This window comes from Diadema antillarum, unplaced genomic scaffold (genome assembly GCF_040938485.1).
Source record: "Diadema antillarum isolate AM-2024a unplaced genomic scaffold, OU_Dant_1.0 seq00000212_RagTag, whole genome shotgun sequence".
In the NCBI taxonomy this organism is placed as follows: Eukaryota; Metazoa; Echinodermata; class Echinoidea; order Diadematoida; family Diadematidae; genus Diadema; species Diadema antillarum.
Genome location: NW_027271268.1, coordinates 960,505 through 975,292, shown reverse-complemented (window position 1 = coordinate 975,292; position 14,788 = coordinate 960,505). Strand labels below are relative to the sequence as shown.

The window sequence follows — 14,788 nt, the reverse complement described above, 5'->3', positions numbered from 1 at the left end:
ATCTACAGCAAGAAGCATTCGGCACAGTGAGACAGCGCGTAAAAATGGGGGTAAGTACTCCATGAGAGCATGAGAGCATGAAGCTCAAAAGCAGAGCTGTCCATCAGTGTTCATGTAGGACATTTGCTTGTAAACCCTATAATAATATATTGTTATATCACATAATCACAGTGTTATGTATTTCTTTTTTTCTTTGGTAAAAAAGCAGCGAACGCTTGCAAGAAAAACAAAAACAAGAACTCACTACAGACAAGATATTTAATGAATTTGAAAGAAACTTTGACGAAAACGACCGCTAAAAGACGAAATTGCTTTTGATATTTGTGCAGCGAGTGTGACGGACGAATGACGAGAATGTGTGACAAAATTGATCAAAGTGAATAGATTTTGTTTGAAATAATCGACAAAAGAAGAATTTGAACTAGTATTGACATATTCCAGATTTCCCGGGAAGAAATTGAAATACAAATGTATTACTTGGAATGAATGAAATAGTTTGAAAATGAAATGAAATGAAAATGAACGGGAAAACGTAAAAAGAAAAGAAAAATCGTTATACTATTCTTTCAGACTCTCCGGGCATGGGACTCCAGCTATTATAATTTCACATAGCTAGCTGAATCTTGCGTGCCACACGTTATACACGGATGCGCATTTATCACATTAATAGCGTGAGGCTGTGGAAGGCGATTGTAGGCTTGCTCCTTCAGGCTTTCAATCACTTCGGCACTCCGCCTATCTGGAATTTACATTATTGAGATCAGCTCTGCCTCCATGAAGTTTTATTATTTGTGGCTGCATTGTATTTTCAAGTATGAGACAATTTTGTATACTCCCGTTTCGGGTCCAAAGACCAGATATCAGTCGTAACTCTCCTTTATACCAGTGACATTGCCACCCTATCACTCGCACACTGTCTTCGTGCTAAATCCATGTACATGTATAATATGGCCTGTATTCGCGGGGATTCCCCGTTTGTGTCGAAAAGCCCATGTATACTGGTAGGAAATAAATTGTATGTATGTTTGATGTGAGTCACCTCAGGTTTGAGACATTATTCAATTCGTCTGTCGAATTTTGATGTCGATCATACCTTCATGTTAAAATTACGATCTAAACCTATGGAATTGGCAGCCATTGTGTGGAACTACAGCGGAACGATTCAAGTGAGGTCACACAATGAACTGCAAACTCGCACGTAGGCGCCTCGTGGTTTAGCAGACACGCGATAGTACAGTGTAATAGCTTCTTGATGTGAAGGAACGGTAGTGTTTATCATTCGCTGGAGCTGCTCATTTTTCGACACTTCTCAACATATCTACTGTGTGGTAAGTAAAAGCTAACGAGACACATTCGTGTAGTAGCCTGCTTATCTGCACAAATCTAGATGCCACCAGTGATAAAGTATTTCATATAAGTATTAAAAGCACATTGATTAGTGTAAAGAACCCCCCACTTCACGATTCCTCCCAAGAGGAAAGGAGCACAAGCGTTGGGCTATAGGCCATGGGGTGAAGCTGAAAAAGAGGCTTAGAAAATGGGTTTCGTTCCAGCAACACTGGCACTACTTTCTGAATGCGGAAATGTGATGTTTTGTACATCCTAAATATACAGTAAAAAGTTCTCCTCGAAATATCCTGCAGTTTTTGCGAAAATCCATATTTTATAAACTGCGACCAGCAGCCCAATACACATATCGTAATGGGGCTGCGGATTGTAGCATCTAGGATCATGACAGGGAAGTATCGCGGACAAATGTCAACCTTAAATCGAACAAAAATTCTTCAATTTGAAGACTTACAAGTAAGGCTGTAGTATTGACAACAGGGTTCGTGCAAGGTTTGGTTCTACATATAGTCATTTTCTGTTCGATTTGATGACTTAATATGACTAGGTCGAGAGGAATCTGGGAGAGCTACGCTGAATTGACGGTCAGCGCAGGCGCACACATCACTGCGCACAAATTTCGTATCCATTGACTGGATATTAGATGTCTGTGTGTGCATGCGCTGGCCGTCAATTCAGTGTAGCTCTCCCAGTTTCCTCTCGACCGAGTCACATTTAGTCATCAATTTGAACAGAAAGGAACTATTTGCAGAAGCAAACCTTGCACGAACTCTGTTATCAATACTTCAAATTTATTAATAAGTCTTCAAATTGAAGATTTTTTCCCGATTTTAAGTTGATATTTGTCCGCGATAAAATATCCGTCATGATCATGTATGCTACAGTTCATAGCCCCATGACGCTATGCGTATGGGGCTGCTGGCCGCAGTTATGCGTATGGGGCTGCTAGCCGCAGTTATGCGTATGGGGCTGCTAGCCGCAGTATACTCAGTAGTTCCCATAGTGTTTCTAAGCTGAAATGCATATACACATTTGTAAAGCACTGCTTTTGGCCATATACCTAGAAAAAAAAGTGAAGTTTTGGTTTAATAGTTGCATTATATCTCATGTTTCAGCTTTTCCTGATGCTGGCTATGCAAAGGAGGACAAGAGCAAAGTGGTTCAAGACCATATGAGAGAGAGCACTGACTGACCGTCAGAGGTCAAGGCAAATGCCTTCTATTCTGTTCAAAGACATGTTATTAATCAAATGACTAATCATTCAAGGCAAAAAAAAAAAGAAAAAAAATCAGTGTGTTTGTTTGTGTGTGTGTCCGCGTGCATGTGGGAGAATCTTATTGTACACACACACACACACACACACACCCTCACATGCACACACACATATGCACACACATAGTTATGAAGATTCGATATACACAAGTGTATTAAAATATTATTCTACATGCCTTGGCCATTTATCACATCAGCATCATAAAAAAGATTATCATAAACATGAACACACACAATGATATAATGCATATACTGATCAGTGCATTACACATACACAGGTGCATAAAAACGCTGACATATTATATACACTCACACGCACACATACAAACTCATTTACACACATGAGACATTACTATTAAACAGATCATATTGTTTATCAGTAAACATGTTTTTCTTTTCTTCTTCTTCTTCTTCTTAAGAAGCTTTAATATACTTAGATCACATAGCAATCACGTTGTTCATGAAATATTATACATTACTTTAGCACTAGAAAATTTAATCTTCATAAAATTTCCTGAAGTTTTCATTGCTATCATTAGGTTACAACATGGTGGGACACTACCTCCTTTCATGTAAGATAGCTCAAAATGATAATCAGTCAAATTTTCTAGTTTTAATAAATTTCCTGGAACATTCCATGGTCCAAATATCCTTGAAAGGGTGTAAAAGTTTTGAAAAATGCCAATATAAAATAAAGGCAAAATTATAGTTTACCCATTCATGAGTGACAACTGTTGGATTCTGCATTGGAGGCAATGTGTACCTGAAAATCTTAGAATAAAACAGGTTTGGCATTAAAGATTATGATAACATTGCAATTAACATACAATATCAGAGGATCTGTGCAAACCTGACTCAACTTATGCACAATTTTCATTTGGCTGGTGTGTATTAGTTTTAGCAAACTGATTTTGTACTCACACCTACATTGTACTGACCTTTCTACATGAACATTCTGTTTCAGTATTAATAATAGTTACATATTTTTTTCCCCAGAGTGGGAGAAACAAATTTTAATCGTAGTCATTCAGTTTTATGAAAAAAAAAGCACACTTAGGAAAACATCTTTGTTCTTAGAATAATTCAACCCTAATCAAATCATAATAGTGGGCAGAAATGTTTGCTAAAGGGCGAACAATCACATACTGAGGCAAGGAGTCAAAACATGTTGCATAAACATTGGCATTCAAAATACAGGAAGCAATCTGTATTACAAAGACATTTTATCATGCACAACTTTGGTAAGATGTCAATTCTTGAATATCAATCACATTGACCAAAGCATTGGTGCATATACAGTACATTCTGTTGTTTCTGAACTTTGCACTGAAGTTCTTTGTGTATATGTGTGTGAATGTTTCAATGGTGTATAGGCCTATATATTGCTCCATTTTATCAAGGACAACTTATAGTAACATGACAATGTTTTCATGCTTCAATATCAATCATTCTTTGTGTATATGTGTGTGAATGTTTCAGTGGTGTATAGGCCTATATATTGCTCCATTTTATCAAGGACAACTTATAGTAACATGACAATGTTTTCATGCTTCAATATCAATCATATTAACCTATTTCCTTGGCAAGTAATGAGCAGGTTGACTCTGTTGCAAATGATGCATTTCACAGGCAACACAGCAGAACCTGAAGAGCTTCCAGAAGAAAATCTTGATCTTGATGTGAGCGTCTTAGGGGAGGAAACAGATGCTCCTGCTGACGGACCAGGCTCCTCCTTCAGCTTTCGTTTCCTAGCGAGATTCAGGTGTTTGCTATCTATAAACCTCTTGTAGCACGTTTCATGGAATCCTATTTAATACAATGGAGAAATGAACAGCAATGATTAGCCATTGGATTTTGTTAGGGAGAAAAAAGGCTAAATGCTAGAGGGAGGGGTTGAACACTACACTCAATATATCATTAAATGTACGGTAGACTATTGACTGCCAATATTTGAATCTTGTAATTACCAATACACAGGCCCTAGTACTATGCCAGGTAATCATTAACACCTCATGATCATTGTCATCATCAACTACTTCAACTTGTACTTGCAGTGCAATTACTGATTTTAAATTACATCTACAGCTTTCAGCACCTGATCACATGCAATATCAATTATCATAATTATGAATACAACTGCCTTATCATCATTAATACTAGTAATCCTTGGCCTTTCACTATCACCACCACCTACTGCTTTATAGTTTGGCACAACATAATGGTAATCATATGTTTTAGGGAGTTTAATTGTTGCAATTATGTTATTGTCATTGTTGGTCTTTTAGATCTATTTATATCAAATATTAATAAGTTAATTTAATGAGATGCTAAATGTATGTTTTGAGGGAGGATTCGCCAATTTCGGGGTGAGAGAAACAGGATGGATTTTTAATATTAATACTCCATGGCCATGATTATGAAAATATAAATCTACATGCAGTTTAGACCTTTTTCAATCCAGTCCTGTGTGTCAAGACTTTTACAAAACAATATCACCGATCAGCTACATCAACCTAACCTGGGCTGTACATAGAACAACATGTAAAATTACATCTAGGCGACATTATAACGGCGCTATGCCATGCCAAGGTGAAATTCAAGATAACTTATCTAAGTAACAGACACGCTAACGGCTAAGCTACTGCATTAGCGCCCATTATAACATACACAAGCAACGTTCATAACATAGCTATTAAACGTTGTACAATTGTACTTGTAGTCATCATGGTCATTAACATTATGAGTGAGACTGCACTGCAGTGTCGACTGCTACGACTCGACTGTGTACGCACGTAAACTAACCTCCTACTACGTAGGTTGCATGCAGTCAGTCCCCCTGGCCCTGAGCTGAGCAGCTGAATCACTTCGTTCTGGTCTGCGATTTCACGGTCTCCCCCACTCAATTTGATCCACTCTTTGGCACACAAAATAGGTTTCGTCTATCTTAGGTTTGTCATAGCCGTGAAATTTTCAAACTTCATCGATGTTACATGCATAATAACGCATAATAAGTTTCGGCTGAGCAGACGACGTAGACGCGTCGACAGGCTCACAGGGGGCGGCCATTTTGACTCGTAAACAATAATTCTCGATTCGGATTGGATAACATACATCACATGATCGTTCGCGAATGAATATCGTACACGGCAAAGTGTACATATTCAGCTCCTCAGTGACAAAAAAAGTTCACTGTTTCCCCCTAAATTACCAAAATACTGCAGGAGGGTTTGTGTCGAACTTTTTCCTGTAGCCTTTTTGGTTATTTGTTTACACGTAGCTGTGGAGAAATTGTAGTGCCGCAGTTGTCGGAACGAAACAAGCGAAAAAACCAGCTCACCCCATGGCCTACTAGTAGTAGCCTTCATTGCGGGGATGACGGAATATCCATTTTATACCTTTCGTTGATTTAGAACAGCACGGACATGTATTTGTCAGTGTACATGATGGCAGCAAAGCATGGATCGCGGCAGTGGAGTCTTGTTTACAAAAAGAAATAAATAAGTGAACATAGGAAACAGGTCCTTTCTTTTGGTCGTCTTTTATTGCAATGCTGAACAATAACCTTTTGTGAGTGGCAAGAATTCCAAACAAACAAAGTTAGCATACTCACCAGGTAGCAATACACTGTGGTATATAACTTCCTAGTCTAATCAGTGGAACATAACAAACAACAAGAGGCACATCAATGCAGCCTCAGATATATATATATATATATATATATATATATATAGCAACATGTCTCTTTTATATGCACTCTGCACCTGACGGATGTCACAGCATTTCAATTTTATTACCTCCAACATAGTTTTGCAAGCTTTTCAAGACAAATACTACTTTGTGGTTGAATTATTGGTTACAACAATTAACTTACCTGTGTGGCTTTTTGTTTGGGTGGGGTTTGGTGGGGTAATATAAGTGTTGATGCAAGATCCCTTTACCCCGCTGAGCCCGTTGGCCTCTTATAAAACATTTTCGCAAAGGGTGAAGATTTTAGAAATTGTCAGTATAGCAGAGCAACTATGCTAGACTAGAGTCGTGAGCGATTAAAGATATGTACACTGAAAAAAGAAAGAGAGTGAGCATTTGAATAAATTCACGTGCCTAATAGGCCAATAGTCATGCTGACTTACGATTCATATTAAATTCGAATTCATCACACTTTTTAAGTATCCAAGTTTCCTAATATTATAATTTCTCCCGATGACCATTTTATAAGAAAAGAAAAGATGGGGAAGAACATTAAAGCATTAACCGTTGCACCCAATTGGCAGCACCACATGATAAAGATTGACCTATAGGTCAAAATCTATTCCGTTGTGATATCATCTCTTTCCTTATCTAGTACATATATTAACTACGAGGGGAGTGGATAACTGCAGCTAGAACATTTTGTTCCAAAACAGTGATTTAGATTAAGCATTAGACGGATGCATCACATATTCACTTGCCTCAAGTTAATAATGACCTAAAAATACGACTAAAATTAATTTTGAAAGGTAAGGGTTACTGACAATAACAATATGTATAATTACTGTAAGTGTAATTTTTCTCCTACTTCTGGATATCATCTAGTGTTTGACTATTAAATCCTAATGTATCTTTATGTCAATGGGACTAGATTACCGCACCTATATAGAACATTTTGTTTCAAAATAGTAATAAAAATTAAGAAATAAAAGGAGGCATCAGTATTCACTTGAATGAAGTTCATGGTAACTTTGGAATATGACGTCAATTGATTATACAGAAAAAGCAGTTTTCATGTCATTTGAACAATCATTCATCATTCAGGCTTATGTAAACATATTTTTACATGAATTCTAGTATTGCCTGCCAAATACAAATTTCATGTTGTAGTATAGATGTGGAGGAGAAAATGTATGAGCAAAATATCGCTGTTACATTGGTAATTTTCGTGATTTGCAAGGTGCTTATCACCTTAATCTCCACGGTAAGGCCTATACCTTTACCTCCAAGGTAAGGCCTATACCTTTAGTAATTGTTGTAATTATGTCATTCAAGTATACAGTGACTCCAAACACGGGAATTACCAGGAACATTATAACGCGGATAAATATCTCGTAAGGGGTGGCAAGGGAGCTGAAGCACAAAACCTCCTTAAAGTAAAACGTTATGATTGAATTGAAGGGGAGAGGGAAAGCGAGAGAGAGAGAGAGAGAGAGAGAGAGAAAGAAAGAAAGAAAAAGAGAGAGCGAGAGAGAGAACAAAAAAATAGAAGCATTGATGAACATAAATAACGGCAATCAGATGTTATTGTTTAACCAGAATATTGACCCCTCTGTAGACATTGGATTAGCATTATGTCCCAGGTTCTTTGGCACCCTCTTTACTATACATATATAAGATGGTCTACTCTACCCTTCATATTTGAATAGAATGCACTTGTAAGCATAGTGCGCTATTATTTCTTTGCCCGATACATAGGGCTTAAAGGTCGTTTTATTTATTTATTCTTTCCTGAGTTTTTTCTTTTCGTCGTTAGGAAAATGTTTAACAAAATGGGTTACCGGAGGACCGTTGCTATCTTCACTGCATGTCTTATGGTGATCTGTACAAAAATTGGTAAGTTACAAAATGCTAACAAGGTAGTTATTGCTATTGAGAAAGAAAGAATGTGAAGATAGAAAATACGATGGTTCATAATCAGACGAATAGGCATTTGTCCACATCACGTTGTGTTCTTCTCTGTCTTCTTATTTTAGTAATAACGATATTAGAATTAGTAACTAGAATTGTTTGTTGTAATTTGCACTACATTCAATTTGTTGTCATACATGTTTGTTTCAAAAAAGTATGGACTGTATTATGGTTATTTTCTACTACTTTTTCCTCTCGAAATCACGACTTTAGCTCTGGAAAGGTTAATGTTATAAGTAATTTTCTGTATGAAAATAACGCTGAAAAGGATCAATGATATATAACATCTTGGTTTCATTTAAAGCCAATCAGGTGAAAGGTCAGATCCGCAGTGTCTCGTTACGTGCCTTTACGTACAAAGCAATCAAGAAAGCACTCAATGAATGTGATGTCCATATAAGACAGCTTGTGAGAAGCCAGGTGAAAGTTGGTCAAATAGGGTCTTAAGCAACCAAAAAATATGATACAAAATATAAAATCACAACTTCAAGAAAGTTTCCAGGAAATTTTAAAATGGCACAAGGAATGTTGCCAGGACTGAGTTGATTTCATTGAACTTGAAGAGGAGGTCTGGAGGGTTAATGGAGGCTTCAATGTACAACAACATAAACTTTGAACTGGAATGTGTTCATTGTGTCATTTGTGTTCAATTGTTGAACAGATTGTCAGATTCCAGATGACGTCGTGGTTGTTGATCGCCATTCAGTTCTGTTAAGAGGTCTTCCGGGGAAACTCAAGTGTCAGTTCTCCGTAGTGCCACAGGCAGTGTACTGGCTCAAAGGTGATCACTGTATGAGAGAAATAGTGTTATATATCTATTTTTTTTTTTTGCGCTTTGTTAGAATTTTGGCGATTTGAGGCACCCATAAAGCGAATTTGACACATGTCATTCTCCTATCACGCACAACTTAGCTTTTTCAAATAACCATGCTTTTCGTCTCCGACTATCATAGTAAAAATGTGAAGCAAAATTAATTTCGAACTTGTCTATAGTCTGGTTAAAACACACACACACACACACACACACACACACATACACGCACACACAAAATTGCAACAACAACAAAAAGGCAAGCCAGCAAGGAAAGAACACACATACATCAGCAAAGAAGAGCAATATCAAAGGTTTTTTTCCCCCTTTTCTAAGAATAAGAATTAACCTGTATTTTTGGAACAATGCCGGGAGAGAAGCAGATGACATTATATTCGTTCATAAGTACAAAACATGCCGACTATGCATTATCATTATCGAGCGGAAACAAAATTATCTTTAGGAGATATCCAATGTCTGTTTGTTTGTTTGTTTGTTTTTTGTTATGTAATCGAACATTGGTTTAATTCAGAGGAATACAGAACCGCTAAAACAATCATTAGGACAATAAAATTGTCCACCACTGCACGTATTCTACAGGACTATATACTTCTTCTGTTATCATTAAAAGCTATTCCCTAAAAACACGACTCTCTAGAAAAACAAGGTCTGTCCTTCCTCCAACAACAGTTTCCCTGTTTGTGCCTATATTTGCATTTAATGTGCTCATAAATGTAAGTAGAAGTGAAATCATCTATGGCGTAGTATGAACGTCTTTCCTTCATTTTCTCTTGTCTCTTGCCTGACCTTGCCTCCAGAACCTACTCCAAATTCTGTCACCCTTTTGGTTAGTTTGTATCGGAATGTGACCGATGGTAGCCGTTACCGTAGTGGAGAGATGACGATCGACTCAAATTACTCGCTGATCATCCACGCAGTCAATAACGAAAACGCTGGGCGATATTACTGCAGAGTGGCTGATGTCAGGAACAACCTTATTCAAAACTATACGGATGTGTCTGTCACAGGTTTGTTCGTATTGTACAAAATTTGAATAAAGATGCAATGCATCAATACATGCAAATAGTGACTATATCCTTACTTTGTAATCTATGTCTGGGCTGTAAAGATGAAGGTGGAAACCATTAGGGTATTCCTGAAAAGATTTATATACAAAATGATTCGTTTGCAAGGCTATATCTCTCGGTCGATCGCATCTAGCTATCAAGCAGCTTGAATATTATTCTAATTTCCGGAGTAGTGGAAATGACGATTCGAATTCAAAATAATCGTCATTTCTAAAGTTGCAACAATTAGACCTTACCTTCATGAGTTTGATATGATTTGTGTCAGTGGATGTAATCGACTTGCTTAACTATAGTACAAACCTTGTCCGAACGAAAAATTTGAAGGATAATGGTGCTGAGAGACTTAACAAGAAAAAAAAAAGTTTATTACATCTCTTATGACGTAGGCCTACATATAGTTAATTCTTGTAACGCTGGCATAATATTATTGATGACGTGAGTGTTTACAGTATGCTACTTGCATGTTCTTAGGGCTAGCTGATGGTACCAAGAGTGTGTTTGTTTTGGATTTCATTCCAGACCCGGATTTTCTCACGGTCGATGAATGTTCGAGTTCAGACTGTTCCATTAGTTACAACGGAAAAGGTACAACACTGCAATGTCAGGCAGTTAACGTGCAGCAGGAGCTGATCAACTTATACTGGCTTCACAATGGTGTGAATCAAAAGCAAAATCTTGTGACTGCAAGCAACAATAATGGAACACAGAACATCTATGCCACCGTAATGCTAACACCAGATTTGACTGGAACATTTGCCTGCGTGGCTGAAATAAAGTCCACCCACTCCGAAGTGAAGCGGATATCTGTAACCATTCCGACTCCAATTCCTATCTCGTCAGTCGCAGTCGCGTCGACGAAATCGCCGATCAATCAACCGAAAGGAATCAGCATTGGTATTTCATTTTTTTTTAATACTAAATTAGGGCTTCACTATGTCGTTCATGTCGTATTATTTTACTTTTCAACGAGAATGATTGTCAGTACCTGGGTATAAATGCTAGACATGCCTACGTTTAGAGGTGTAAACATCTAAAATTGACATTAAGCAGTTTGAGACAGGCATGCGTGGGAAATTACGAACCTTGTTCAGGGACTTGAATATTGACGAAATGTTTCAATTTCCTTTATATCGAAATGCATTCCTTTGTTTATTCAGATATACGTGTTCTTCTCTATTCTTATTATTGATTTCTAATTAGTTACTCAGAATTTGAAGAGAAAGAGATCAAGTCTGTATTACGTTTTTCACAATTATACTCTCTGGAGTGCAAGAACAAATAGAATCACGCCGCTGTTGATTGAGTTGTTATTTATTTCCACTTTGTCTTCACACACAGCAAAGGGACATGCGTAAGCAATTTCCAGTGATTGTTACTATGTCAAAGATAACCAAAACCATGCAATAACGACAGTATATGTTAGCAACAATATACGAAATAGTCATAAAAACAAGTAAACATAGATATGAAAAAAATGTTTCAATAAAAAGAAAACAACTACTAACATAGCTGAAACTCCGCTTATGAGAAAGAGATCTACGAGAAAATAAGATAAGTTTGCAGTAGTTTGCAGTTTAATATCAACAATACGTTGTGTCAATGATGCCGAAAACTTGAACAGTGGTAAGAGCGTTCAAAAGATTGTTATTTTTTGGTTTCATGCACACACATGTACAGGGCTATCTACATGTAATGGAAAACTATAGTGCACGTATGCTAGCAATAGAATGTACTTTACAGTGCAACAGGCTTCGCCCTCTTGTATTACCATACCACCTTATGACCCCCCCCCCCCAAAAAAAAAAAAAAGAAAAAGAAAAGAAAAAAAAAAGAATACGACAGGAACCTCCGCAATGTATTTGCTTCAGTGGTCAAAGAGAAATGGGGCTCTTTTGTAGAACATGTCAGGAATCCCTTCCTCCAAGTTTTGTTCATTGTGTTCACACATAATGCAGTTCCAAGAGCATCGAAGTGCTAAACTTTGAAGAATCAGACCCATCACATGCTTTACAACAATCCAATTTCTCTGGGGTTATCTGCAAATCATAGCTATTATGTTGTACTTTTAGACCTTGAAATAGCATTCAGGCAGTTTAATCATACAGGAAGTTATCAATTAAACCATGCAAAAATCTTCTTGTAATTTTTATTGTGACTTTCTGCATATCTCCCTGTCCTCCTTTATCACTGATGTCCTTTTTGTTTTACAGGACTCATTGTTGGTGTTGTCTTTGCTATCGTTGTGATTGTCATTGTTTTGATTGGCGTTTTCTGCTTGATCCGTAAATGTAAGTGACAAGTCTACACCTTACTAATCTTTCTTTATATTTTTATGTTTGTCGGTAAGGCATTATATAAGAACGCCTTTTAAGTGATGACACTATATATGGAAAATACAAGAAACTAAAGAGAAAGAGAAAGAGAGAGAGAGAGAGAGAGAGGGAGAGAGAGGGAGAGAAAGAATCAGATTTGGAGAGATAAAAAATAGGTTCGTCGAAAATGAAGTGAAGTATATATGTACTCTCGCACTTGCATGTTATGCAAAAAAAAAGAGAAAAAAAGAGAGAGGGTTTGATATATATCATTCACATGATGATATAATCCCCGACAGTCACATGAATTTGACATGGTATTGTTGAAAACATCTATTAGTATTTCTGCCGCAATTGTAATATACGTGATCTCTCCATCCGAGAAAATCTATTATCATTACAAACGTTAGTTTCAAATTCACGTAAAACGCAACATTTTTAAGTGTTATTTCAACAACACTTTCTAGCTTCTGACGGACGAAAGTATTGCTATAGTATATCATAATTTATACATGTATTAAAAACCCATTCAGACCAGCGTGTGGAGAGAAAGTCGACCCAAATGAATTGATTTTCATTCGCTGCTCACAGAGGTACCTTCGAAAACAGCTCAAGTTTGTCAGCGAACGATAATTGTACATCGAAGCGTACGCTCATTGGTAACGTTCGACTTCAATAATTCCAGTTGAAATTCTTCTGCTAAATATGTGTACGCCTACCTACAAGATCAGGAAAAGATTTTTTTTTTCTTTTCAGGCATTCTCGAATGCCTTTCCATCGCATGGTAGCCCCTCGGTACCTGCATGGTCTATAATGCTGGGATACTGTAGTCATGTGCACAGACCTATTCTGTCTATAATGCTTAATGTATTCATTTGTATCTATTCAGAAACAATGTGGTATGTGATTTTACACACTCATGCATTTCCGTTGTCAGGGAAGCGAAAGCCAAACCGGAAAAGCAGCCTATCAAATTACTCTGGTAAGCAGACATGATGCAATTTATAACACTAATTACTTGTTTACCATGAGAAATGCGTTATTGAATTAGTGTCGCAGTTTCGTTGTGTTCTTTGACTTCAATTGTTAATGTGCTCTTCATAACGATTAACGGATCAGTGTATACTTTTCCTTACTGTCCGATTACACGATCACTATAACTGCTTATAACTCATTGCTTACCTTGTCTCGTACAAAGTCACAGAGTAAGGATAGAGATCACATGTTACTGTTAGTATTTACAATTTAAAGAGTTTGACCGCAAAACGGATTAAGATTCATTTTAAAAAACATTTTAAAGGAAGTACATCATCAGATAGTACACAATAGACCATATTCAGAGATACCTCACTTGTTACACAGTAAGAATTATTCTTGAAGCTATGATGAAATATATCACGTATGTTCTCATTTTTCTTTTGTTCAATAGGTTTAATCGCAAATATTTGAAATTAACAAATATTGAGTTTGCGATCAAACTATTCAATTCCTTGTAAATGTGAGATTTTCCTCCCTATGACAATTTTCCTTCAATACATTTTAATGTCAACATTATCCGTGAATCCTTCCCGTTTGTATGCATCCCAGGCTATTGTACAATCAACAGTAATCGTACGTCCTAGGTGATCTGATCGGCTTGTCTGAATAAATGTGGTATTAAAACAATAACGAAAAGTAAACGATTACCTTCGGTTTGCAATGCATGGTAAATATCATGCAGATTTATTGTTGTTTAACATAACTGATGTGAAAAAGTTATTTATTGTTACTTACTTGACTTTGAAAGTGTCAAACTTTGGTATATACTTCTCGTTCACAGGGCCAATATCCTACATTGAGCTGTGGGAGATGAGTACAAAAACGACCAATAGCAACGACCTCGCTGAGTTCCTTAGACAGTTCCTCATTGACAAGAACGAAGTGAGAGGTGACTGTCAGTTGGTGATACCACCTGAAGACATCTATAAAGGTCTGTGCAGATGGAAAGAGAAGACTGAGGAGGGAAGTCAGTGGAAGCAACTCAGTATATACAAATTTACCAATAGTACCTTGCAGAAGCAGATGGAAGGTTGGTTAGATTTATACAATGGTGTGGGTGTGTGTTTGTGAGCTGAGTGTGTCTGTGTCTACATGCGCACGAGCGCATATATGTGTGTATATGTTATTGCGTATGAGTTCAATCAGGCGTTCTAATTTAGTATCATGTGACCTAGTAGATCGCACGATAGTGTGAACCTCGCTTTAATACCCCGTTCCCACTGCCGATCAGATCAACTCGATCAAGCGAGATCAATCCCGAT

General features: G+C 37.1%; 1 protein-coding gene across 1 annotated transcript; it reads left to right on the top strand.

The window, feature by feature from the left end:
* The first annotated feature begins 1,026 nt into the window (after window positions 1-1,026).
* LOC139729004 (uncharacterized) lies at window positions 1,027-13,484 on the top strand. The gene is made up of 7 exons (XM_071639930.1): window positions 1,027-1,328; window positions 8,123-8,202; window positions 8,939-9,058; window positions 9,907-10,116; window positions 10,696-11,070; window positions 12,387-12,464; window positions 13,426-13,484. The coding sequence occupies exons 2-7, from the start codon at window positions 8,127-8,129 to the stop codon at window positions 13,482-13,484; spliced, it is 918 nt and encodes a 305-aa protein (XP_071496031.1). The 5' UTR covers window positions 1,027-1,328; window positions 8,123-8,126.
* Window positions 13,485-14,788: the final 1,304 nt, after the last annotated feature.